At 41.9% G+C, this 24,126-nt stretch overlaps 3 protein-coding genes across 11 annotated transcripts in view; 2 read left to right on the top strand and 1 right to left on the bottom strand.

Annotated features, from left to right (window-relative positions):
* The window catches only part of LOC124265820 (golgin subfamily A member 2-like), a 34,773-nt gene extending 33,858 nt beyond the window's left edge, over positions 1 to 915 (bottom strand). For all 5 annotated transcript variants that reach the window (XM_046700653.1, XM_046700654.1, XM_046700657.1 and 2 more), the window contains exon 1: positions 839 to 915. In XM_046700653.1, coding sequence (XP_046556609.1) covers positions 839 to 886 — 48 coding nt within the window. In that variant the 5' untranslated portion in view covers positions 887 to 915. The remainder of the gene's footprint in view (positions 1 to 838) is intronic.
* A 5,156-nt stretch (positions 916 to 6,071) lies between these two features.
* Positions 6,072 to 24,126, top strand: part of LOC124265821 (E3 ubiquitin-protein ligase TRIM56-like) — a 29,637-nt gene continuing 11,582 nt past the window's right edge. Inside the window, exon 1 of the mRNA XM_046700659.1 lies at positions 6,072 to 6,533. The gene's annotated coding sequence lies outside the window, so the exon portion shown is untranslated. The remainder of the gene's footprint in view (positions 6,534 to 24,126) is intronic.
* LOC124265822 (periaxin-like) lies at positions 15,016 to 17,711 on the top strand. Of its 5 annotated transcripts, none has more exons than XM_046700664.1 (3): positions 15,016 to 16,136; positions 16,566 to 16,643; positions 16,995 to 17,711. In XM_046700664.1, the coding sequence occupies exons 1-3, from the start codon at positions 15,864 to 15,866 to the stop codon at positions 17,529 to 17,531; spliced, it is 888 nt and encodes a 295-aa protein (XP_046556620.1). In that variant the 5' UTR covers positions 15,016 to 15,863; the 3' UTR covers positions 17,532 to 17,711. The 5 variants fall into 5 exon arrangements, with proteins under 5 accessions (XP_046556620.1, XP_046556618.1, XP_046556617.1 ...); XM_046700662.1 differs by having other exon boundaries at positions 16,566 to 16,799; XM_046700661.1 differs by having other exon boundaries at positions 16,566 to 16,916; positions 16,956 to 17,711.

Below are 24,126 nucleotides of genomic sequence, written 5' to 3'. Positions count from 1 at the left end.
GAAACCAACGAATGCTAAACTGAAATATCCCTTCATTTAAATCAAACAAGTTTTACAATGGTGCATTTTAATTCAATGAAATGTACTGCTATCAAATATTGAGGATCATTCACATGAAACCGCACAAAATATATGAATATTCATTTTACGACTATTCTTGTAATCTTGGGAACATTAATTTTTTTTTAAATGTGGACCACTGATAACTACTTCCATGTTGGAAGCACCAATCAACTAACTGGCAACTGATATGTTGTACAAATCCTGTGTATGTGTAATATATACCACAACTACCAGCAAATGTCTCCAGTATGAAATTTGTGCAGTTGTCCCTTGGTGACGTGTTTACTGTTTACATTTCACCATTGACAGTGCAAAGTCTGCATAAGACAAAGGTATGCCAGTTGATGTTATAATAGCGCGTCGACATATGACATTGACAACTAACACGGCTTTCATGCCGACATAAGAAATTATAAGCATGTGCATTTTCGATTTAACACGTTCATCCACAATAGTGTAACGGATAATTTCATATTAACAAGTTGAACTTCCACGAAATGCGGTTGCAATATATGTACCTACTATTTTGAGGTTCACTGGCATGATATGCAAAAGTATGATCTTGCATATCAATCAAAACGCACAAAAATGTTTCCATCTGTCAAATTGATGTTGGCAACTTACTTAGCAAAAAAAACACTTCCGAATGGTTCGATTTACTTTCGGGTTTATCTCATAGTATGCATTTCGCGGAACCCCTACATACATACAACATGTGTAAACAATAAATAATTATCATCCGGCATGCTAGTTCGTTTAACTTATTTGTAAATACCCTCTTTTTGGCAGCGGCGATTTTATCTCTCTTGGAGCTGTCTGCCATTTTCGGCCATTGGTGATGCGCACGCACCTGACACGCAGTCAGGCTGGCATCCACGCAACTGGGCTCCTGTCTATTGATTTCTAAATACGCCATGTTCCTGCGGCTTGCAAGAGAGAAACCAGTGGATTATTATAAAACTCGGGCTAGACAACGAAGTAATGGATCGAAATACACATTTTCAATGGAACGGTGAATGGTTTTAAGCGAAATATTCTTTTACTATCGGTGCTCGAAAAATATTTTTACGAGATATGTGACCCCAAATGCTATTAACAAGCGGTTCATTAGAAAATGATTCTTCAAACGAAATATGATTCTGAGAAATGCAGTGAATTATTTTCTCTATTTTTTTCTCTTCTTCTCTAGAAAAGGAAGCCACATAGTTAACCATGAGTTTATCGTTAGTGAAACGCTATGTTAGCTATGGATAAATCAGTTATGACTATGGGTTGTTCAGGCGACGCTCTGCAGTACCCTCTGTGAAACTTATTTAAACCTATTTATCTAAGCAACCTTTCATATTTTTCTAGCAATGGCAAAGCGGGGTTGTTTAGTTTACGGATTCAAAGAAATCAAATGTCTGTTTTTAATATCATAGGTATTAGGCATCATATTTTTACATGACATGATTAAATATCGAAGTAAAATAGGATCAGAAATAGGATCAAATTGGATCAGTCACTAGACCATCCAGGCATTAGACAATCAGAAAAGCCTACACTGCTTTGATACTTTATTACAATCAGACAAGAACTACCGGGGCTGTTTTCAAATAACGGCATCTGATGGACATCCACCCTTCCTAATGTCCCACTGTTTAGGCTGAAGAAATTCTGCCATGGTGGACAGTAGCCCAGTCCCCATGTTCGTCACGGTCGAGGGAGCAGGTACTGACAAGCTTGCAGCTAGGTTTCGTAATAAGACTGTTGGCGAGAAACATTACTCGCTCTGGATCAGTGGCCCTTTAACGTGATTGGCGGAATCTGTCTGCCCCCCAAATATTACAGCACATGCGAATTCCCTAGAAACTGCAGTTTGTCATTTGTTCAGTTTCAAAGGGTTTAACATGTTGCTGAACCAAGACAAAAATGCCGTTTTCCTAACCGGAGTGCTCTTCTTTTAATCAATCAGTGTAGTCAATCCTCTGTAAATGTTATTTTTGGCGGAATTACAACTGTCATGTCTCGTTTGCTGTGTTGCGATGTGACGATTACATAAAGTGTCATGCATTGACCACATCAGACCTGAATATAACCAAACATATATTAACTAATTACCCCAGACACGGGAAATTCGAACCACTGACACCCCTATATATATCATCAGGTCAGGTGTGAAGACATCCCTTGTGTATATATCATCAGGTAAGATGTGAAGACGTCCCTCGTGTATATATCATCAGGTGAGATGTGAAGACATGCATCCCTCGTGTATATATCATCAGGTGAGATGTGAAGACATCCCTCGTGTATATATCATCAGGTGAGATGTGAAGACATCCCTCGTGTATATCTCATCAGGTGAGATGTGAAGACATCCCTCGTGTATATATCATCAGGTGAGATGTGAAGACATCCCTCGTGTATATATCATCAGGTGAGATGTGAAGACATCCCTCGTGTATATATCATCATCAGACATCCCTCGTGTATATATCATGTGAAGACATCCCTCGTGTATATATCATCAGGTGAGATGTGAAGACATCCCTCGTGTATATATCATCAGGTGAGATGTGAAGACATCCCTCGTGTATATATCATCAGGTGAGACGTGAAGACATCCATATATCATCAGGTGTATATATCATCATCAGGTGAGATGTGAAGACATCGTGTATATCATCCTCAGGTGAGACGTGAAGTGTATATATCATCAGGTGAGACGTGAAGACATCCCTCGTGTATATATCATCAGGTGAGACGTGAAGACATCCCTCGTGTATATATCATCAGGTGAGACGTGAAGACATCCCTCGTGCATATATCATCAGAAGACATCCCTCGTGTATATATCATCAGGTGAGACGTGAAGACATCCCTCGTGTATATATCATCAGGTGAGACGTGAAGAAGACATCAGGTGAGACCTCCCTCGTGTATATCATCAGGTGAGACGTGAAGACATCCCTCGTGATCATCAGGTGAGACGTGAAGACATCCCTCGTGTATATATCATCAGGTCAGGTCGTGATATATCATCAGGTGAGAGAAGACATGTGTATATCATCAGGTGAGACGTGAAGACATCCCTCGTGTATATATCATCAGGTGAGACGTGAAGACATCCCTCGTGTATATATCATCAGGTGAGACGTGAAGACATCCCTCGTGTATATATCATCAGGTGAGACGTGAAGACATCCCTCGTGTATATATCATCAGGTGAGACGTGAAGACATCCCTTGTGTATAATCTTCAGGTCTGATGCCTTGAACTGCAGCTTCACTTAGTCGGGGTTGATGTGTTGTCGGGCCTTTCATTTTATAACATAGAACAATACAATATTTACACTGGATTAGGGTACAACGGTAATGAACGTTCTTCGTCACACACCTAGTGCCTTGTGGTTAAAGCGTCCGCTGGTCACGCCGAGGACCCGGGTTTGATTCCCCACATGGGTACAATGTGTTAAGCCCATCTCTGGTGTCCCCCCGCCTTGACATTGCTGGAATATTGCTAAAAGGCGGCGTAAAACCACAGTCACTCACTCACGCACGTCCATATACACATTGGTCAGCAGTTGAGGGTAATTAGAAAGTTGATAAGTTTCCGCACCTTCTTGGTTGAGATTAAGCTTGAATTAAATAGTCTATTACTTCAGGTTCATTCTTGGTGTGTTGAAAGTTAATTTCAAAGTCGGATATGGTATGAAAATTAACGATTACTTTACCATGTGGTGTTCATTGGTGGCCGCAATCACGTGCATTTTTCATTGCGAACCAATCAGGCAAAACTAATACTACTATTAATCTTTCGTTTAAAGAAGCCGATTCTAAAGTATTGGCTATTTGCAAATGTGATCTTTGAACATTGGTTTCTGTGGAAGCAATTTCTGACTTCTTGAGGAATGAAAAAGAGAGATTCGGAAAGAGCAACTTAACTGTATTGTCCGTCCGTCAGCTCAAAGGACTGAAGCCCTGGTAAAATATCGATAGCGCAATCGGAAATGTTATTCAGTGCCACTTGTATTTTTTTGCGAACAAAATAGAGATGTGATTGTTGGCGGCGGTTCGGGTGGGGCAGTTTCAAGAAGGTTGGTTTTGGTTGAGCTGCACGTAGGTGATCTGAAGCCAAATAGTGATGATAGAAGGTGTTCTCTCCCATACTCCCTGAACTTGCGAGCGAACAGACTAACATTTAGTCTCTGAATATAATTTTGATTGAAACAAACAATTCCTTTTAATTTGAGTTGAGGTGAGGTGAAATGGGGTTTAACGTCGTGCTTGAGAATATTTCGCTCACATGACGACGTGCATGCGTGTGTATGTGTGTGCGGCTGCTTGTACTAGCCCAGACTGAAGAAGGTTTTATAGTGCTAACCCACTGAGATACTATGCCGCAGTGAAGCATGAATACCCCGCTCAGACACATTATACTGACTCCGAGCCGATCTATCCTTGTTGTACCCGTTAATACCGAGCGCCAGGCGAGGACCAACAAATTACCAACAAGTACCATATTTTAACGTCTTTTGGTATGAAGCGGTCGGGGATCGAACCCGCGACCTTCCGCTCTCCGGGCGGACGCTCAACCACTACACCACGGAGGCGGTCCTTTTAATTTGAAAAGGAGTGAGTGGGTATGGTTTTACGCCGCTTTTAGTAATATTCCAGCAACATCACGGCGGGGGAAACCATAAATGAGCTTCACACATTGTACCCATGTGGGGAATTGAACCCGGGCCTTGGGCGTGACGAGTGAACGCTTTGACCACTAGGCTACCCCGCCGCCCCAATTTTAAAAGGAACCCAGGGAGAAGGAAGATTCAGAACCTGAGGAAATCTAGACTTGCTGCATTTAGCGCTTTAGCATTGCAGGAAAGGCTGGCCGGGATGGAAAGAACGCGGCTCAGGGGACTGTGACACAGAGTAGTGAGCACCATACATGATTGTTTTGAATTTAACCAATGTTCATACCAAGTTGTCGTTTCGAATCTGATTATAATGATTGGTTGTTTGTTTTCGATTCATTGATGTGTGAACCGAAAGCCTGAATCCGCGTGACGTTTTTTATTCATACCTAACCAAACCGAAAATAGACAATCAATCCATTTAAAATCATAATTAATTGCAATGATATAGACGGAATCGCATAATCGACTCTGCATAACAGATTTCTTATCAATACGGAATGCCTCTTCTATTCACATGATGACGGTGGTGATCTGCAAGGTATTGACTGTGTGTTGAATCTTATATCCTTTAACAAACCTTATATACTCAAGGCAACCTTTGCACACGACTGTTGTTATATTTAATTTAAATAAATAAAAAATTAAATAATTTTGATACAAATAACTTCAAATAAAAAATTATCCCAGTACCCTCGGAGAACCTGCACATGGACTTGCTTCATTCAGGACTTTTGCATGGCAGAAAGTGTTGGGCGTAAGGGAAAATAATGTGGTTCAGAGACAGTAATACAGTCGAGTTAGCCATCTAACGTGTACCGTGTCAGTGCTGTTTTAACCGCTAACCGCCCTCGAACCTTCTTGGAAACTGGCGATTGATAACGTGGAAATCTCTATATATGTACTACTTACTATACACTGCTGACCTTCACCTTTTATAAGTACAGATATAATCTACACTTAATCCAAATCATCGGGAAACATTTCTAATTTAGCTTTATAGAAAGTCGAAGTATCAGTATTGCCAAGCGCATGTGTTAGATCTACATAATCGTCATCATAGCCGACGGACGTATTTCCTGTTGCATTATATATTGATTGACACGCTTGTACGCTTAAAACCCAACGATATCTTTATTGTACCACATGAAAGAAAAACAAAAGCATTTATAGCCTACATTCGATCAGTTATTTTGCTTTTTAATGTTTTCTGGTTCCTTTTACGCGCAGTAGAAAATACTTTACCTTTGCTCAATAGTTCGCACATTTCGTTTTAACATTCAGCAAATCCGCTTTCAGTATTACCCACCAGAGTCCAAGTCCTTTTGGTTCTATGTTTTTGGTTGTTTTCGGAATTTCAGTGATATGTTCATTTAATTTTCACTGCAATGTTGCCTTTTTCGCCCAGAGGAATCCTTTTCGGTGGATAAACGAGACCGATTATTCTCTAGCTTATTCGTTTTTATTTCCACTCAGCTTTCTGTTTCGACTTCTTCCAGGAAAGAGAGTAGACCTGTCTTTCCTCGAATTATATTGTATTAGCAGCGCTGATAATGGTGGTTTAGATTTGAAATGACTGGAATATTTGTTCCGTTCAGAGCAACGCATATCGCCTTCGTTGTCACGCACGTATGTTCTATACAAATGTCTGTCTTTATCGTCGAGAAACAAAAACTTAGCGGCAGTGGAGCGTTATATCGAGGGAAGGAAGTGGAGCATACCGAGTCACAATGACATTGTATCACCATATACTGTACGATATCTCGACGTGATTGGATCTTCTGCTGTAACTGAGGTAAGGTGTTTTTGCAATGTTACGTCCCTTTATCGTGCTTACTTAATGGTAACGATGTCTCTGCGTATGAACAAGGATAATGCTACATATTATAGGTTGACGATGTCACACAATGCTGTCTCAAAACAGCACCAGGCGATGTTAAAACATAGAACGTAGTGTTGACTGGCACCCGGTGAGGCTTGTGCTTTTAAGAGTCACAGGGTGGGGCTATGTTGACAGGAACTCATCCACCGGGGCTTGTAACGCGAAATGTATCAAGGTATATACTGTCACTGATGGCGTCTTCACATAAGGCTTGTAGCTCAAAAACACCTGGCATCAAGGTATATACTGTCACTGATGGCGTCTTCACATAAGGCTTGTAACGCAAAAACACCTGGCATCAAGGTATATACTGTCACTGATGGCGTCTTAACATAAGGCTTGTAACGCAAAAACACCTGGCATCAAGGTATATACTGTCACTGATGGCGTCTTCACATAAGGCTTGTAACGCAAAAACACCTGGCATCAAGGTATATACTGTCACTGATGGCGTCTTAACATAGGCTTGTAACGCAAAAACACCTGGCATCAAGGTATATACTGTCACTGATGGCGTCTTCACATAAGGCTTGTAACGCAAAAACACCTGGCATCAAGGTATATACTGTCACTGATGGCGTCTTAACATAAGGCTTGTAACGCAAAAACACCTGGCATCAAGGTATATACTGTCACTGATGGCGTCTTAACATAAGGCTTGTAACGCAAAACACCTGGCATCAAGGTATATACTGTCACTGATGGCGTCTTCACATAAGCAATGTAAGCGCAAAAACACCTGGCATTCAAGGTATATACTGTCACTGATGGCGTCTTCACATAGGCTTGTAACGCAAAACACCTGGCATCAAGGTATATACTGTCACTGATGGCGTCTTCACATAGGCTTGTAACGCAAAACACCTGGCATCAAGGTATATATACTGTCACTGATGGCGTCTTCACATAAGGCTTGTAACGCAAAACACCTGGCATCAAGGTATATACTGTCACTGATGGCGTCTTAACATAGGCTTGTAACGCAAAAACACCTGGCAGCAAGGTATATACTGTCACTGATGGCGTCTTTAACATAAGGCTTGTAACGCAAAAACACCTGGCATCAAGGTATATACTGTCACTGATGGCGTCTTCACATAAGGCTTGTAACGCAAAAACACCTGGCATCAAGGTATATACTGTCACTGATGGCGTCTTAACATAGGCTTGTAACGCAAAAACACCTGGCATCAAGGTATATACTGTCACTGATGGCGTCTTAACATAAGGCTTGTAACGCAAAAACACCTGGCATCAAGGTATATACTGTCACTGATGGCGTCTTAACATAGGCTTGTATAACGCAAAAACATCTGGCAGCAAGGTATATACTGTCACTGATGGCGTCTTCACATAAGCCTTGTAACGCAAAACACCTGGCATCAAGGTATATACTGTCACTGAAGGCGTCTTCACATAAGGCTTGTAACACAAAAAAACCTGACATCAAGGTATATACTGTCACTGATGGCGTCTTAACATAGGCTTGTATAACGCAAAAACATCTGGCAGCAAGGTATATACTGTCACTGATGGCGTCTTCACATAAGCCTTGTAACGCAAAAATACCTGGCATTAAGGTATATACTGTCACTGAAGGCGTCTTCACGTAAGGCTTGTAACGCAAAAACACCTGGCATCAAGGTATATACTGTCACTGAAGGCGTCTTCACATAAGGCTTGTAACGCAAAAACACCTGGCATCAAGGTATATACTGTCACTGATGGTGTCTTCACATAAGGCTTGTAACGCAAAAACACCTGGCATCAAGGTATATACTGTCACTGATGGCGTCTTAACATAGGCTTGTATAACGCAAAAACATCTGGCAGCAAGGTATATACTGTCACTGATGGCGTCTTCACATAAGCCTTGTAACGCATAAATACCTGGCATTAAGGTATATACTGTCACTGAATGGCGTCTTCACATAAGGCTTGTAACGCAAAAACACCTGGCATCAAGGTATATACTGTCACTGATGGCGTCTTCACATAAGGCTTGTAACGCAAAACACCTGGCATCTGAACGTAACGCAAAACACCTGGCATCAAGTTATATATACTGTCACTGATGGCGCGTCTTAACATAAGGCTTGTGAGCTCAAAACACCTGGCATCAAGGTATATACTGTCACTGATGGTGTCTTCACATAGGCTTGTAACGCAAAAACACCTGGCATCAAGGTATATACTGTCACTGATGGTGTCTTCACATAAGGCTTGTAACGCAAAAACACCTGGCATCAAGGTATATACTGTCACTGATGGCGTCTTAACATAAGGCTTGTAGCTCAAAAACACCTGGCATCAAGGTATATACTGTCACTGATGGTGTCTTAACATAGGCTTGTATAACGCAAAAACACCTGGCATCAAGGTATATACTGTCACTGATGGCGTCTTAACATAGGCTTGTATAACGCAAAAACATCAGGCAGCAAGGTATATACTGTCACTGATGGCGTCTTCACATAAGCCTTTGTAACGCAAAAACACCTGGCATCAAGGTATATACTGTCACTGAAGGCGTCTTCACATAAGGCTTGTAACACAAAAAAACCTGACATCAAGGTATATACTGTCACTGATGGCGTCTTAACATAGGCTTGTATAACGCAAAAACATCTGGCAGCAAGGTATATACTGTCACTGATGGCGTCTTCACATAAGCCTTGTAACGCAAAAATACCTGGCATTAAGGTATATACTGTCACTGAAGGCGTCTTCACGTAAGGCTTGTAACGCAAAACACCTGGCATCAAGGTATATATACTGTCACTGAAGGCGTCTTCACATAAGGCTTGTAACGCAAAACACCTGGCATCAAAGGTATATACTGTCACTGATGGCGTCTTCACATAAGGCTTGTAACGCAAAAACACCTGGCATCAAGGTATATACTGTCACTGATGGCGTCTTAACATAAGGCTTGTAACGCAAAAACACCTGGCATCAAGGTATATACTGTCACTGATGGTGTCTTCACATAGGCTTGTAACGCAAAAACACCTGGCATCAAGGTATATACTGTCACTGATGGCGTCTTAACATAGGCTTGTAACGCAAAAACACCTGGCATCAAGGTATATACTGTCACTGATGGCGTCTTAACATAAGGCTTGTAACGCAAAAACACCTGGCATCAAGGTATATACTGTCACTGATGGCGTCTTAACATAGGCTTGTATAACGCAAAAACATCACTGGCAGCAAGGTATATACTGTCACTGATGGCGTCTTCACATAAGCCTTGTAACGCAAAACACCTGGCATCAAGGTATATACTGTCACTGAAGGCGTCTTCACATAAGGCTTGTAACGCAAAAACACCTGACATCAAGGTATATACTGTCACTGATGGCGTCTTAACATAGGCTTGTATAACGCAAAAACACCTGGCAGCAAGGTATATACTGTCACTGATGGCGTCTTCACATAAGCTTTGTAACGCAAAAACACCTGGCATCAAGGTATATACTGTCACTGAAGGCGTCTTCACATTAGGCCGGTAACGCAAAAAAACACCCTGGAATAAAGGTATATACTACCACTGATGGCGTCTTAACATAAGGCTTGTAACGCAAAAACCCTGTCATCAAGGTATATACTGTCACTGATGGCGTCTTAACATAAGGCAGGTAACGCAAAAAAAACCCTGGAATAAAGGTATATACTACCACTGATGGCGTCTTAACATAAGGCTTGTAACGCAAAAAAACCCCTGGCATCAAGGTATATACTGTCACTGATGGCGTCTTAACATAAGGCTTGTAACGACAACAAAAAAACTGGCATCGAGGTATATACTGTCACTGATGGCGGCTTACACAAGGCTTGTAACGCAAAAACACCCGCCCCCAAACCCACCACCCCCACCCCTCTGGAATCAAGGTATATACTATCACTGATGGCGTCTTCATATAAGGCTTGTAACGCAAAAACAACTGGCATCAAGGTATATACTGTCACTGATGGCGTCTTAACATAAGGCTGGTAAGGAAACAAAATTGGAATCAAAGTATAAAATGTCACTGATGGCGTCTTCACATAAGGCTGGTAACGGAAACCACCACACGCACGCACGCACGCATGCCCGCACGCACACACACACACACACACACACACACACACACACACACCGGCATCAAGCAATATAATCGGAAAATATTTCATGTAACATGTAAACAGCGACAAAGGGACGCCCCGGGAATTCCCGTGTTCAAGCCCAGTGCCTAATAATGAAATATGACCCCTTTGGTAATCAAGTTATAAACCCATAATTAAGATCTGGTCATAAATTTTGGAATCGCATATATTGAATGGATTTGATACGATTTGCTTAACCTATAGTCAAGACTTATGTAATCATAGATCGTCCGTGATGTCACTTAACGAATGGGTTAATTTCATGACTCCCACCAAAAACGTAATCCAAAACCACTTTATGGAAGATTTGTTTGTTTAATTTTTTGTTTAACTCAGCAATATTCCAGCTAGATGGCGGCGGTTTGTAAATAATTGAGTCTGGACCAGGCAATCCAGTGATAGACAGCATAAGCCTCGATCTACGCAATTTTCACGTGTGAGAAGTGAAGAGAGAGGTCTTGAGACAAGCTCTAAAAAGTCAAGTGAGGGACAGCGTCTCAGATCATAGGGAAGGGAGCTCCAAAGTACAGCTGACGCATACTGATTGCACTATTGATGTTGTAAATACCCACTGGCAAGTACCTCTACCAAGGGATATCATACACAATAACATTCAAGATCTTTATTTTGGGCCATGGGGCTGCAATCCTGATTTTAGGTCCATGAACTTAAACACAGAAAATCCTCGGAAAATCTCGTGAGTGGCAGAGCTACTTCGCTGGTTTCCAGCCCGGCTAGTTTCCCGGGAACATGCGCTAGAACTTTTGTTCACATTTCACAGTCCCGTACGGAACAGATATCGCTACATATTGCCTATAGGGTAGGCTATTATTCAACATGGTGTTCAATGACAGCGGTTCATCGGGATACGCGTGATGAGTATTTGAAACTGGTTTGTTGCACCATAGTGAGGGTACCAACATCCTAACACACCACCATCTTGACAGTGCCGCCAACATCCTAACACATCACCATCTTGACAGTGCCGCCAACATCCTAACACATCACCATCTTGACAGTGCCGCCAACAATTCCCCCGACAATTATGGGGGCCTGGGCTAATCATGTCGTGTGTAGAAGAATATTATGACATTATAAATCTGCTGGGAGAAATTCCTCCCCACAAGGCAGTCGGGAGCGCAAGCGCTCTAGGACAAGCAAGCCAGTCTAAACATGAACTGGGGCATGGCCACTTAACAGGGAGACACACCCAAATTGAAGGGTCCCATAAATCATGTAGATAAAGGGCTGACACTTTCTATAACACAATGTGCATTAATGGCAGCGTTGCCCGGAAGACAGTTTGTTCAAAACTTATCTAACCTAGTGACATTTATACTACGTTTGGGCAAGTTTTTGTTGCGAGCACATCATCATATACGGTCGAATGGTCAGCTATTTGTCAGTGGGAAATGGGTGACCGTCGCTGAAAACGAAGTTCACATTAGCAGAGCTATGTGGCGGTGGACTTGCTCAAATGAACAAACTGTTTGATAAAATTGTCATGACCCGCCATCTGTCTCTCACACTCTCAATAGTAGAGAATGGACGTACGTTTGGCGGCGCTCTGTAAATAATCGAGTCTGGACCAGAGAATGTGACGTACGTTTGCAACACACATGCAGGATTTCTTCTTGGTCTAAGATAAATGAATCTTGGAGTCTGGACCAGACAATCTTTAGAAGATAAGCCGTTGGGTGGCAAAGATGTACGTTATGTTGCACATGTCGCTCTTCAGTCAGATTTCTTCTTGATATTAAGATAATGTTCAAAATGTTAATCGATGTCTTTCAGTGGCATTTAGAAGTTGTACATTGACCATATTTTTATGGAAGATTTCTCTCACAACGTTTCGAGACCACCGTCCCTTCATGTGAACTGGCAGTTAGGACTATGACGTCGTGTGACGTCATTTTGTTATGACGTCACAAAGTGACATCACAGTACACTAGGGAGAGTACTGTATAAGTGAGTTAGTTACATAATGATGAAATTCATGCTAAATAATAGGTTGAAAGTTGAATTGTTTTCAAACTGCTAATTACACAAGGTTACTTGATAGCAGGCTTTCCAAAAGAATAGTAGAGTTAAGATGAACTCTTTAGATTGCACGAGATAATGTTCAACATGTTATCTGTCGTTAAATGTCGAATGCGAAATGATGTTTAACACTCTAATTTCTAAAGGATATTACGTTAAGATATTTTCCTCTCACCTTAAAATACCCCAGCCAGTTAAGGGTCACGCTTTCATAACGTGAAGGTTGCACTGCATATAACGGCTAAATGAGCTACACAATATCAATGCTGTTCTCTGTTTAAACATGAGACGATATTTCAGAGTACACCCGATTATCCGATATATACAATTAGTGTACTCTTTTTCCATATTGAGGTGAGTGACTTAAGAGTGAGTGAGTGGATGAGTGATAGTTTACAATATTCGACTGACTGACTGACTGAGTTTGGTTTTACGCCGCTTTTAGCAATATTCCAGCAATATCACGGCGGGGGGACACCAGAAATGGGCTTCACTCATTGTACCCATGTTGGGATTCGAACCCGGGTCTTCGGCGTGACGAGCCAACGCTTTAACCACTAGACTACCCCACCGCCCCTTACAATATTCGAGGTGTTTCCCAGCGTCCTGTAAGGAAATGGGCAGTTTTCAGCTTTAAACTCCAGATCTACCTCTGAGTTCATACAACAAACGCGAGATCTTTTCTTCCCCGGGACTCAAGCCACCGCTCACTACTGAAAGTGAGTGAGTTTAGTTTTTACGCCGCACTCAGTAATATTCCAGCTATATGGCGGCGATATGTAAACAGTAGAGTCTGGATCAGACAATCCAGTGATCAACATCATGAGCATCGATCTACGCAATTGGGATACGATGACATGTGTCAAGTGAGCCTGACCACCCGATCTCGTTAGTCGCCTCTAACCACAAGAATGGATTGCTGAAGACCATTGAAACAAACGCAAACACGGTTAAATATGCTATGATACGTACATTGGATCATATGAGACTCGGACGACACGTTTATTTTCTAGCATGGTTAAATTTGGGAAATACTGTTGTGATGAATTCTCCTCTTTTTCAGGGCGTGAAGGTGACCATAATGGCGACGCTTGAGTCAAAAGAGAAAGTGTTTTACTGTACCAACTGCAAAGAGGAGAGAACAGACCCGGTAACACTAGCCTGTTACCACTCAGTTTGCCAACAGTGTCTTACAATGAGTCAAACATTCCACAAAGATGAAGACAACTTCTGCCCTGTGTGTGAAACAAATGCTCAATGCTCAGACAGTGCGGATAGTCTCCGATCACAATTAGGTACATGTATTGAATCTGCCTCTCGCACGTTAGAAGACCTGTTAGTCAAATCCGGTCTTATGTACTGTAACGTGTGTTGCCTCCACAACCAGCGCAACAAGGTGACCCACCAGTGTCTGGACTGTGCCGATGTTCTGTGTGACGAGTGTCACACAGGGCACCAATCATCAAGCGCCACGTACTCACACAGGGTCGTGGCCATTGAAGATGTCAACTCTGGGAAATACATAGTAGAGGCAAAGAAAAACTTTCCTTGTGGTGAAACTAATCATAGGGGAAGGACTTACGCCTACTTCTGTCAATCGTGTGTCATTCCAATTTGTGAATTGTGCATTTTATTTCAACATAGAGGACATGACGTTCTTACCTTAGATGACGCTGTGCAGAACTGCTCAAGGAAGTTGGACGAGAGATCACAACAGCTTAGCAAATGTATAACTGAATCTACTTCCATGCTGGAAAGGTTTAGAAATCTGCATCGAGATGTTTCGTCAATACGAGAAGCAACAGTTAAATGCATCAGGGACAAGACTAAAAAAGCTGTGGATTTAATTCTAGAACAGGAGCAAGCAGCTGTAAGAAAGCTTTCAAAAGCATGTGACAGACAGCTTAAACTCACAAGTACCTTGAAAAGTGATTTAGAGCAAATATCACGTCTGTCCCCCAAACTGTTGTCTCTGACAAACCTAGTCCTAGGACCAGGGAAGGATGTGTCAATTCTGGTTCTCCACAATGACCTTGAGCAATGTTTTAATGAAAGTAAGCAGTTACAAGATGCTACTGATGTCTTCGCTGCCAAACTGAAAACACCTGTGTTCGTTGTTAGATGTGATATCCCCAAGCTCTGTAATCAGCATCACCCATTCCTTTCAAAATGCAGATGTAGGTCCTGGAGATAGTAAGAAGGATGACAAATCAGCCAGTCCTGTATTAAGTACTAATGTAGTCAGTGCTGCCAATGCTGACGATGGTGCAACTAGGAAACAAGCTGAAGGGATGAAAGACATTTCTTCTTCAAATTCTTTCACATCTGAAACTGTCAATGCGAAAGCTAATCCTCACTTGTCCGACACTGAGATCAAATGTCTTCCTGGAGAAATAATAAGTGGGATCCCATTTGCAGTTGTTGCTCCAAGATTTAAGTTTGAATCGAGTATAAGTGGATATGTCGTCACAGATGTTTTACGTAGCAATGAGAACCTCTTCCCTGAGCCCTCTGCTGTGGATGGTTCATCGCCAGGCAGTATGAGAGATGGCAGTAATATCTGTCGGCAGGGAGACTCCAGTTGTTTTAAGGTGACTGCTTCTTTGATGATTGTAGGTCAGGCTGGAAAGGCCCTTTTAGTAAGGTGTGCTTCTTCTCGATATCCATTTGAGGGACCTGATATTTCATTCAGTGAAATGAGCTCGGGGCACATGGATTCAACTAAAGTGGAAACAAGTGTACCAAGTGCCATTAAGCAAGGTGTTACCTCTGATGCCCTAATGACCGAACAGATGACCTCCAGAGGCTTGAAAGGATATGCTTCAGATTCACCGTACCCATCTGGACCTGTGGCAGGATATACTTCTAAGTCTGGACTTAAAGGGTTAGATAGCTGTAAACTTGGTGCATTTCTTCGAACGTTTGATGACAAACTGAAGGCTCCTGGAAATCCTGAGAATACTGGGACTCCAGACATAATCCTACCAGACCCACAGAATACTGGGACTCAAGATATGATCCTACCAGACCCACAGAATACTGGGACTCCAAGACATGATCCTACCAGACCCACAGAATACTGAGACTCATAACATGATCCTACCAGAACCACAGAATACAGGGACTCAAGATATGATCCTACCAGAACCACAGAATACAGGGACTCAAGATATGATCCTACCAGACCCACAGAATACTGGGACTCCAGACATGATCCTACCAGACCCACAGAATACTGGGACTCCAGACATGATCCTACCAGACCCACAGAATACTGGGACTCCAGACATGATCCTACCAGACCCACAGAATACAGGGACTCCAGACATGATCCTACCAGAACTGCAGAATACTGGGACTCCAGACATGATCCTACCAGACCCACAGAATACTGAGACTCCAAACATGATCCTACCAGAACTGCAGAATACTGGGACTCCAGACATGATCCTACCAGACCCACAGAATACTGAGACTGCAAACATGGTCCTAGTAGACCTGTGGAATACTGGGACTCCAGACATGATCCTACCAGACCCACAGAATACTGAGACTGCAAACATGGTCCTAGTAGACCTGTGGAATACTGGGACTCCAGACATGATCCTACCAGACCCACAGAATACTGAGACTGCAAACATGGTCCTAGTAGACCTGTGGAATACTGGGACTCCAGACATGATCCTACCAGACCCACAGAATACTGAGACTGCAAACATGGTCCTACCAGAACTGTGGAATACAGGGACTCCAGACATGATCCTACCAGACCCACAGAATACTGAGACTCAAGATATGATCCTACCAGACCCACAGAATACTGGGACTCCAGACATGATCCTACCAGACCCACAGAATACTGAGACTGCAAACATGGTCCTAGTAGACCTGTGGAATACTGGGACTCCAGACATGATCCTACCAGAACCACAGAATACTGAGACTCATAACATGATCCTACCAGACCCACAGAATACTGGGACTCAAGACATGATCCTACCAGAACCACAGAATACAGGGACTCAAGATATGATCCTACCAGAACCACGGAATACTGAGACTCCAGATACGATCCTAGCAGAACCGCGGAATACTGAGACACCAGACATGATGCTAGCGGAACCACGGAAATCTGAGATTCATAACATGATCCTAGCAGAACCGTGGAATACTGAGGCTCCAAACATGATCCTAGCAGAACCGCAGAATATTGAGACTCCAGCTGAACCACTGAACACTGGCCATCCAGAAATGATTCCATCACGAGTACAGAACTGGAAGACTCCAGCAATGATCCCATCTGGATTACAGAACTGGAACACCCCAGACATGATCTCAGCTATATCAAGGATTAGGGAGAATCTGGAACTGATTCCAGCTGCACCAAAGAACCGAAAGACTCAGGAACTGGTTCCAGCTGGGTCAGAGGACCGAAAGACTCGGAAACTGGTTCCAGCTGGGTCAGAGGACCGAAAGACTCGAGAACTGGTTCCAGCTGGGTCAGAGGACCGAAAGACTCGAGAACTAGTTCCAGCTGGACAAGAGAACCGGAGGACTCTAGAACTGGTTCCAGCTGGGTCAGAGGACCGAAAGACTCGAGAACTAGTTCCAGCTGGACAAGAGAACCGGAGGACTCTAGAACTGATTCCAGCTGAACCACAAAGCAGCAAGACTCCAGAAAGTAACCCCAAAGGAAGCCAACGCAACTGCTGCATCTGTTAAAGATGAAAGGGATTTTATCATGTCAGTTAGCTCAGAGAATATGAATATTTTGTACATTAAGAGTTACCACTAACACACAAGAGAATTTAACTGGTAATAATGTTTAATTACAAAATATATATTGCAGTAAATGTCAATAGAAAAATGAAAGGAGATGATTAAATGAAAATACACCGCTTACGATCTGCCTCGTCCATGTATTTGCCCGTTAAGGTGACTGTGTAAGGAACATTGGTGGATCACTGATCTATATCACATATAGGGTTCTGAGCTGTCTCAGTGATGCTCAAATTGTTAGAAGGAATACCTCCATACAGTTCTTATTATTAAATCACCCAGGCAACACATTGCCACACAGGTGGCCAAATGAGGACAGCCCAGCAAGCTGTGGCCAATAGTCCTACACTATCTCTACTATCTCTCAGTAATGAGGACAACTCCAACGTCTTCCTGGTTAAGTATAAATTTGCCGTTGAGATTGACAGCGCCTTGAGTATGAACTAGTTGCGTGGATATGTGCGCTATATTAATATCCTGTCTATGCTATGCTAAACAGAACGGAACTCTTGCACGAACCTACAGACCTCCAAATGTCCCTGAGTTTAACATATGTTATATTTGGGATTACACTTTCTTAGTAAAGTACAAATTCTAGTACTTTTTTAGTTGAGCCCCATCCGGGATTCGAACTCACACCCTCAGAGTCAGGCACCCAATCGCCAGCACACAAAGTCAGCCGCCTAACCCACTCAGCTACCGCGACTTCCACAGTCTAGACTACCAGTTGTCCGACTTCCATTTTGTGAACTGGTTCGGATCTTCGTTGGTCCACGGTCATGTGACGTAATGTCATGTTCAGCAACAAGTCATGGGTTAATCTCAGGCGTCAGTGATGGTCGTGTCGACCATCGTCTGGTCGGCGAACGTTACCATGACGCATATGTTATGCAGGCGGGTAGGTTCAGAGGCAGAACTGTCATGGTTCGGACAGGAATTTCAGGACGGGGGCACTTTGACCAAGTCAATATCGTGACAGAGGCTGAGTAATGAGATGAGAGTTAAACACTGGTCTGGTTCCCTAGCCATACTGCGCTGACGCTACTCAGTGTAAACCAAACCAAATCCATCGAAGATGTTGACGTATAGGAGTACATGATGTGATTCATTATGGTCTGAGAGGAGAGATTCTTTAGTTCGGCCAAAATGGAACTGGATACTCGAACTAGGGGATTATTGCTGGAGACAATACATTCTTTTGATAGAAATGGGCATTTCTTTCTGCAATAGGAACAACCAACACTGTTACCTTCATATTGCTTCTGGACATCAAACATGTCCAGCGATCAAAATATTCGGGGTAACGCTCAGCACATTTTCCCTTTATTCTATCAGAGATTGTTGTCTTACCCAAAATATACAAACGAAGTAGTAATTATAACGACAGAGGCAGTTCACATGGCGGACATGAAGACAACTGAGACAAGTTTAAAGACACAATGTCATACAATTTCGACAATATTTTGGCCTATATTATATATATTGGAGCATTTACACTCACTTAAATAGCTTCCGATTGATGCAATAAAAGACTTATTATCCTTTACGACTTGCCTGAAATCGACAATTGAAACTTCGAGGCGAACAGCTTCCAAACAGAGAACACTTGCTATATATGGAATGTAAACAATTGCTCCGTACATCGAAAACTGTCGAACTGTTTTCAAGTTTTGTGCGTGGGATATTCGTAAAGAGTGCTCCAGGGGACATAACTCTATGGGGTTCTTTTGAAATAATGTTCGTCCGGTAGAGCCTGAGAGTCGATTTAATGCAACGTTGCATTAATTTCATTCGAACTTGTTAATTTAATATTGTAATCTATTTTGGGAATAAATAATATGGTGGTTTCCCTGAGGGCTGATATTATTGAGAGAAATGCATTATCTACTTTTAGAGAAGTGTGGTATGATATAGTGCCTTTAAACGACTGAAAGTCAATACCTTGTATATGGGTAAACTCGCCCGCATGACGACAGATGTGTATCTTATTTACTGCTTGGGATAATATCGTATGTGAAAATTCGCATATGAATTGCAAGTAAGTACACAATACTGGTTAAACCGGATATTTAATTACTGCCTGCATATGGATGCAGTCACACACCCATATCACATGGGTATCATTCGATACAACTGCTATCTATAACAGGACTGACATTACTTTATACCGTGGTGTGTGTGTGTGTCACCCACCCGGATATTTACGATACAACAGCACACGAGAAATAAAACATGAATTCAGTGTTTCTCATCTCCCGCCAGTACTCATTCGTGAAATAAATAAACTCTGTCGAAATTTGGCAGAATAATAACCAAGATGGGCATGTTTAAAATTGTCATTTCAAAAGTCATCTCACAGACACCAGTTTGTCACCAGGGGGCGTCTTTTCTCAGTATCTCGTATGAGCACCACGAGCTGCAATCACTGCACGGCATCTCCTTGGACAAGAACGGATAAGACGCCGGATTCTTTCCCTGGGAATGGCTCTCCTCCTCCTGCAGTGCAACGCCGAGCTGTTGCAGCGTCTGTGGCGGCGGCTGACGTTGACGTACGCGTCGACCCAGAGTATCCCACAGGTGTTCAATAGGGTTGAGGTCTGGTGATTTAGAGGGCTATGGCAAGACATTGACGTTGGAATTCTGCAGAAAGTTCATTGTTACACGTGCAGTATGAGGCCGGGCGTTGTCTGGTTGAAAAATCTGTGTCTGTTGGTCAATAATCGGGAGAAGGTGAGGCTGTAATACGTGGTTGATGTAACGTTGGGCTGTCAGGTTCCCTTCAACGATCACCAAGTCTGATTTCTGGTTGTATGAGATGGATCCCCAAACCATAACGCTTTCTCCGCCGCCAAATCTGTCCCCCTGTCGGACGCAGATGGGCGCAAAACGTTCATGACGTCTCCTATACACACGTTTTCTTCCGTCGTGATGTTGCAAAAGAAAACGGGATTCATCAGAAAACCAGATGCGCCTCCAGTTTTGTAAAGTCCATATCCTTACGTTGTTGCACCACCTGAGTCGTCGGCGGAGATGTAGGGGGCGTAGTACAGGTCCAACAACTGGTCTACAGGCACGTAAACCCGCTTCTTTCAGACGGTTCCTAATCGTTTGAGCTGACACTCTCCTCAAACCCTGGTATTTGTGTGGCAGTCACGGTTGGTAGGGCATGCCGATTACGCAGGTGATGGACCCGGATGTACCGATCTTGAAGGGGGGTCGTGATTCTTGGCCTTCCACTTCTCGGGCGATCGTTGGTCAAATTGAAGTTGTTGTAGCGGCTCCAAAGTCGGGATATCGTTGTTTTGTGAACATTTAGGTGCCGTGCAACAGTTCCAAAACTTTCTCCGGCTTGAACACGACCAATGGCGATATTTCGGTCGGCAGCACTCAATCGTGGCATTTTTCACACAGCTTTTCATGCGACAAATGAATGAATATAATACGAAAGCACATGGGCTTTTATACACCCCTACATTAACTGCCATTTTCATGATTTGCATGTGGTTTTTTTGTGCGAAGTCACCATGAGGGTCATTTCATGCGTTGTGACGGAATAAGCAATAAAATACACTTATGCGTACAAATGCAGTTGTTTGGATGGTAATCTTCATTAATTACGTGTATAATTTCAATACATTCGAATAACATTTAGTTTGGAAGCAATAACTTCATTCAAACGAATTTTTCATATCTGAGGACAGGGGTTGCGTTTCTTTTTTGACAGAGTTTAATAAGTTTTCTTAAATCAGTTCTCCCTACCTATGTGGACATGTTTGGCCGGATGTATGAAACATAATACTCTTACCCTTGTACCCTAACATGGCAATGCCCCCGCCGCTAAGAAGAATGAAATATATCATATTTACTGGCTGTTATCTTTTGGTCACATAGAAGATTACCTTTTGTGTCATGTAGTTTTTAATCATGGTCACGTCTCATAATCTTCCCCAACTCTCAAGATATTTCAGGAATATAGTAGATTTGAATGTATAGGTGCAGATGCACATATCCGATGTCAGTATCAGTGTGTATTAGGTCTGGGACGGGTCCAGATTTTCTACCCGGGTACCCCGCCACCTATTACCCTACCCGGATACCCGTTATGTTTATTCCTGACATCAAATTTGTAAGAAATGGCAATATATTCTTCAGCTAGAGTTTTTCAATATCTTAACCATGTATTATATTGAAAACAGGTGACTGTAAATTATGTCTAAATCTTGAAAGACAAAACAGCCTTTTAATGACTGGTGTAGGCTGTCACCAAATTTGAAGACATTGGCTGCAACGTTTTGTGAGATATTGCGTTAACAAGAATCGGGACGTACAGACTCGTGCCAGTTATATTGGGCCACTTTAAGTAATTTCCATAGACTTACATGTTATTTCAGTGTAATAAATAATTTTCATGGAGTGAGTTTAGAATGGGCCTTTGTAAAATTTGACAGGCAAATGTGAAATCATCTCTCCTCTGTGCACATAATTTAAGTTCAATTTTCAGACCACTATTTAACTAATGACATCACATTCATCAACTTACGTATGGTTCCACAATGCACAATCCTATAGGCCGCCATGTTAAAGGAGTTCACGGCACTGTGCATATGTTGATTAAATGGTTGCCATTCGATAAATATGCAACGGAAAATTAAACAGAAATTATTTGATTGTAGGTAACATGATTCCTCATAAATGTGCAAAATTTGATTTGGATCTTACGAATATTAAATTCATTAATATTATTTATGCTACATTAAATTAACATGTAAGTCTATAGAAATTACGTCAAGCGGCCCAATATAACTGGCACGAGTCTGTACGTACGGACGCTGCTGAAGTCATAGGTCCCCGCGTTTCGCGTTGCTGCGGGGGGCAATAACCATGTCAGCTTGATCTTTCTGAAAACAACAGCAATATTTCCGAAGCAAAGCGAAACGATATACATAATGAATTTAATAAAAAACTTAATTTCATAAAGTAATGTGCACAATTCTTGAAAAACGTGTTTCTCTTTGCTCTTTTCGACCGACCGCTCTCTTTCTGGTTCAGGTTTGGAGATGAGAAACACATACATACGGATGTTCTAATCTCTTTATCATACAAACATATCATTCATACTGGAATCATAGGTGTAAAATGCTGGACTGATGCACTCAATTTATACATACACCTTTTGCATCCATGTTTGTTTATATGAAATAGGCACCCGTACAGGATGAAACTTCTTTCTGAACGGGTTTTGAACTTTTTGTCCTGTTGTATTTTTAAACCAGTAGCTGTCACATCAGATTAAGCGTCCTCATTTGCATCGGTATTATCAAGTTTATCCATATATGGTGAGGCGTTTAATATGGTAAACCATTAAACGAGAAGACCTGTGACGGGTTTGGAAGAGTCTCTGAAGTAAGGTGTCTGCTTGGCTGACCTGGTTGAATTGTGCGTCTGTGTGACATGTTTATGTATGCCCGATATGAAGAGTAATTGTTGTATCGTGATGTATTGTGGAATTTGTTCTGTCATATGGATAGACAATATGAAATATAACATAATGTGATAGATTCAGTTAATCGGTTTACATAAGTGCCAAAATGACATAAACTATCATTAACGTGTTCATGAGGCCAATATCGTGTATGTATTATACATTTTTTTAATCCTTTGTCAAAATCAAGGTCAAACAACGATGCCTTCTCACACATGCTATTAAATCCAGCAATGAATGTGTACCAGGAAGGATGAAAATGAATATCCAGAACTTTGTAACACCAGATACAAAACTAAATACGTACCGTTTACTGAATAATGGGAGGAGCATGTGTTATGTGGAAATAATGCTGTACAATTATTCATAATGATCTAAAATATCAATTTGATCTAATCCACTTCAGTCCCAGCCTGGGCTTGTCATCCCCATTACCCTGGCTGGAGAACTATACGTTGGACCATGTTAAAATCTTACTTTTATCACTAACTAAAACTAAACGATATATACGAACAGTAACCTTGTTTAAAAAATACATTTTTTCAAAGGTTTGTAAAAAAATCGTCAAACCAATTTGACGGGAAATAAAATAAAACTCCTAATTTTCATATTATAACAGAACCCGTGCAATGTGTTTCGTCAAAATATCAAGACTAACACTTCCATAAAACCTTCAAAACAACCTATGCTGGCTGAACAAACGCACCGAAAATATAAATGTCTGCTTTGAAAGAAATCCTAAATTTTCAAACGTTAGCCTCAAAGGCGTGGCCTACATTTGAAGCCAAGTAATGTAATATGTTTTGGCTGAAGTCTCTCTGAACTGAAAAAATACACAAACACCAACAGAATCCACTGAACCAGTAAATTATTTTATTACATATTTGTTTATTATGCGCAAAGTGTTGTGCAGTCAGTGACCTTCACATTTGATAGTTAAGTTGCACAAATACCGTATTTAACATAATACATGTGGTTATTTGTATAGAGGCGCTGGTGTCTGTTTGTTAGCAGTTTGTGTCAAATTCTCAGAGAACTGATAAATTTGGTTGAAAA

The sequence above is a fragment of the Haliotis rubra genome, unplaced genomic scaffold, assembly GCF_003918875.1.
Source record: "Haliotis rubra isolate DU_JTF1 unplaced genomic scaffold, ASM391887v1 Scf998, whole genome shotgun sequence".
NCBI classification, from domain to species: Eukaryota; Metazoa; Mollusca; class Gastropoda; order Lepetellida; family Haliotidae; genus Haliotis; species Haliotis rubra.
This window is presented reverse-complemented; position numbering and strand designations above follow the sequence as displayed.

Coding starts and splice junctions, on each gene's coding strand:
- LOC124265822 (XM_046700660.1), top strand. CDS start 15,864: ATGATCCTACCAGACCCACAGAATACTGAGACTCATAACATGATCCTA. Junction 16,137..16,565: donor AGAATACAGGGACTCCAGAC/ATGATCCTACCA, acceptor GGGACTCCAGAC/ATGATCCTACCAGACCCACA.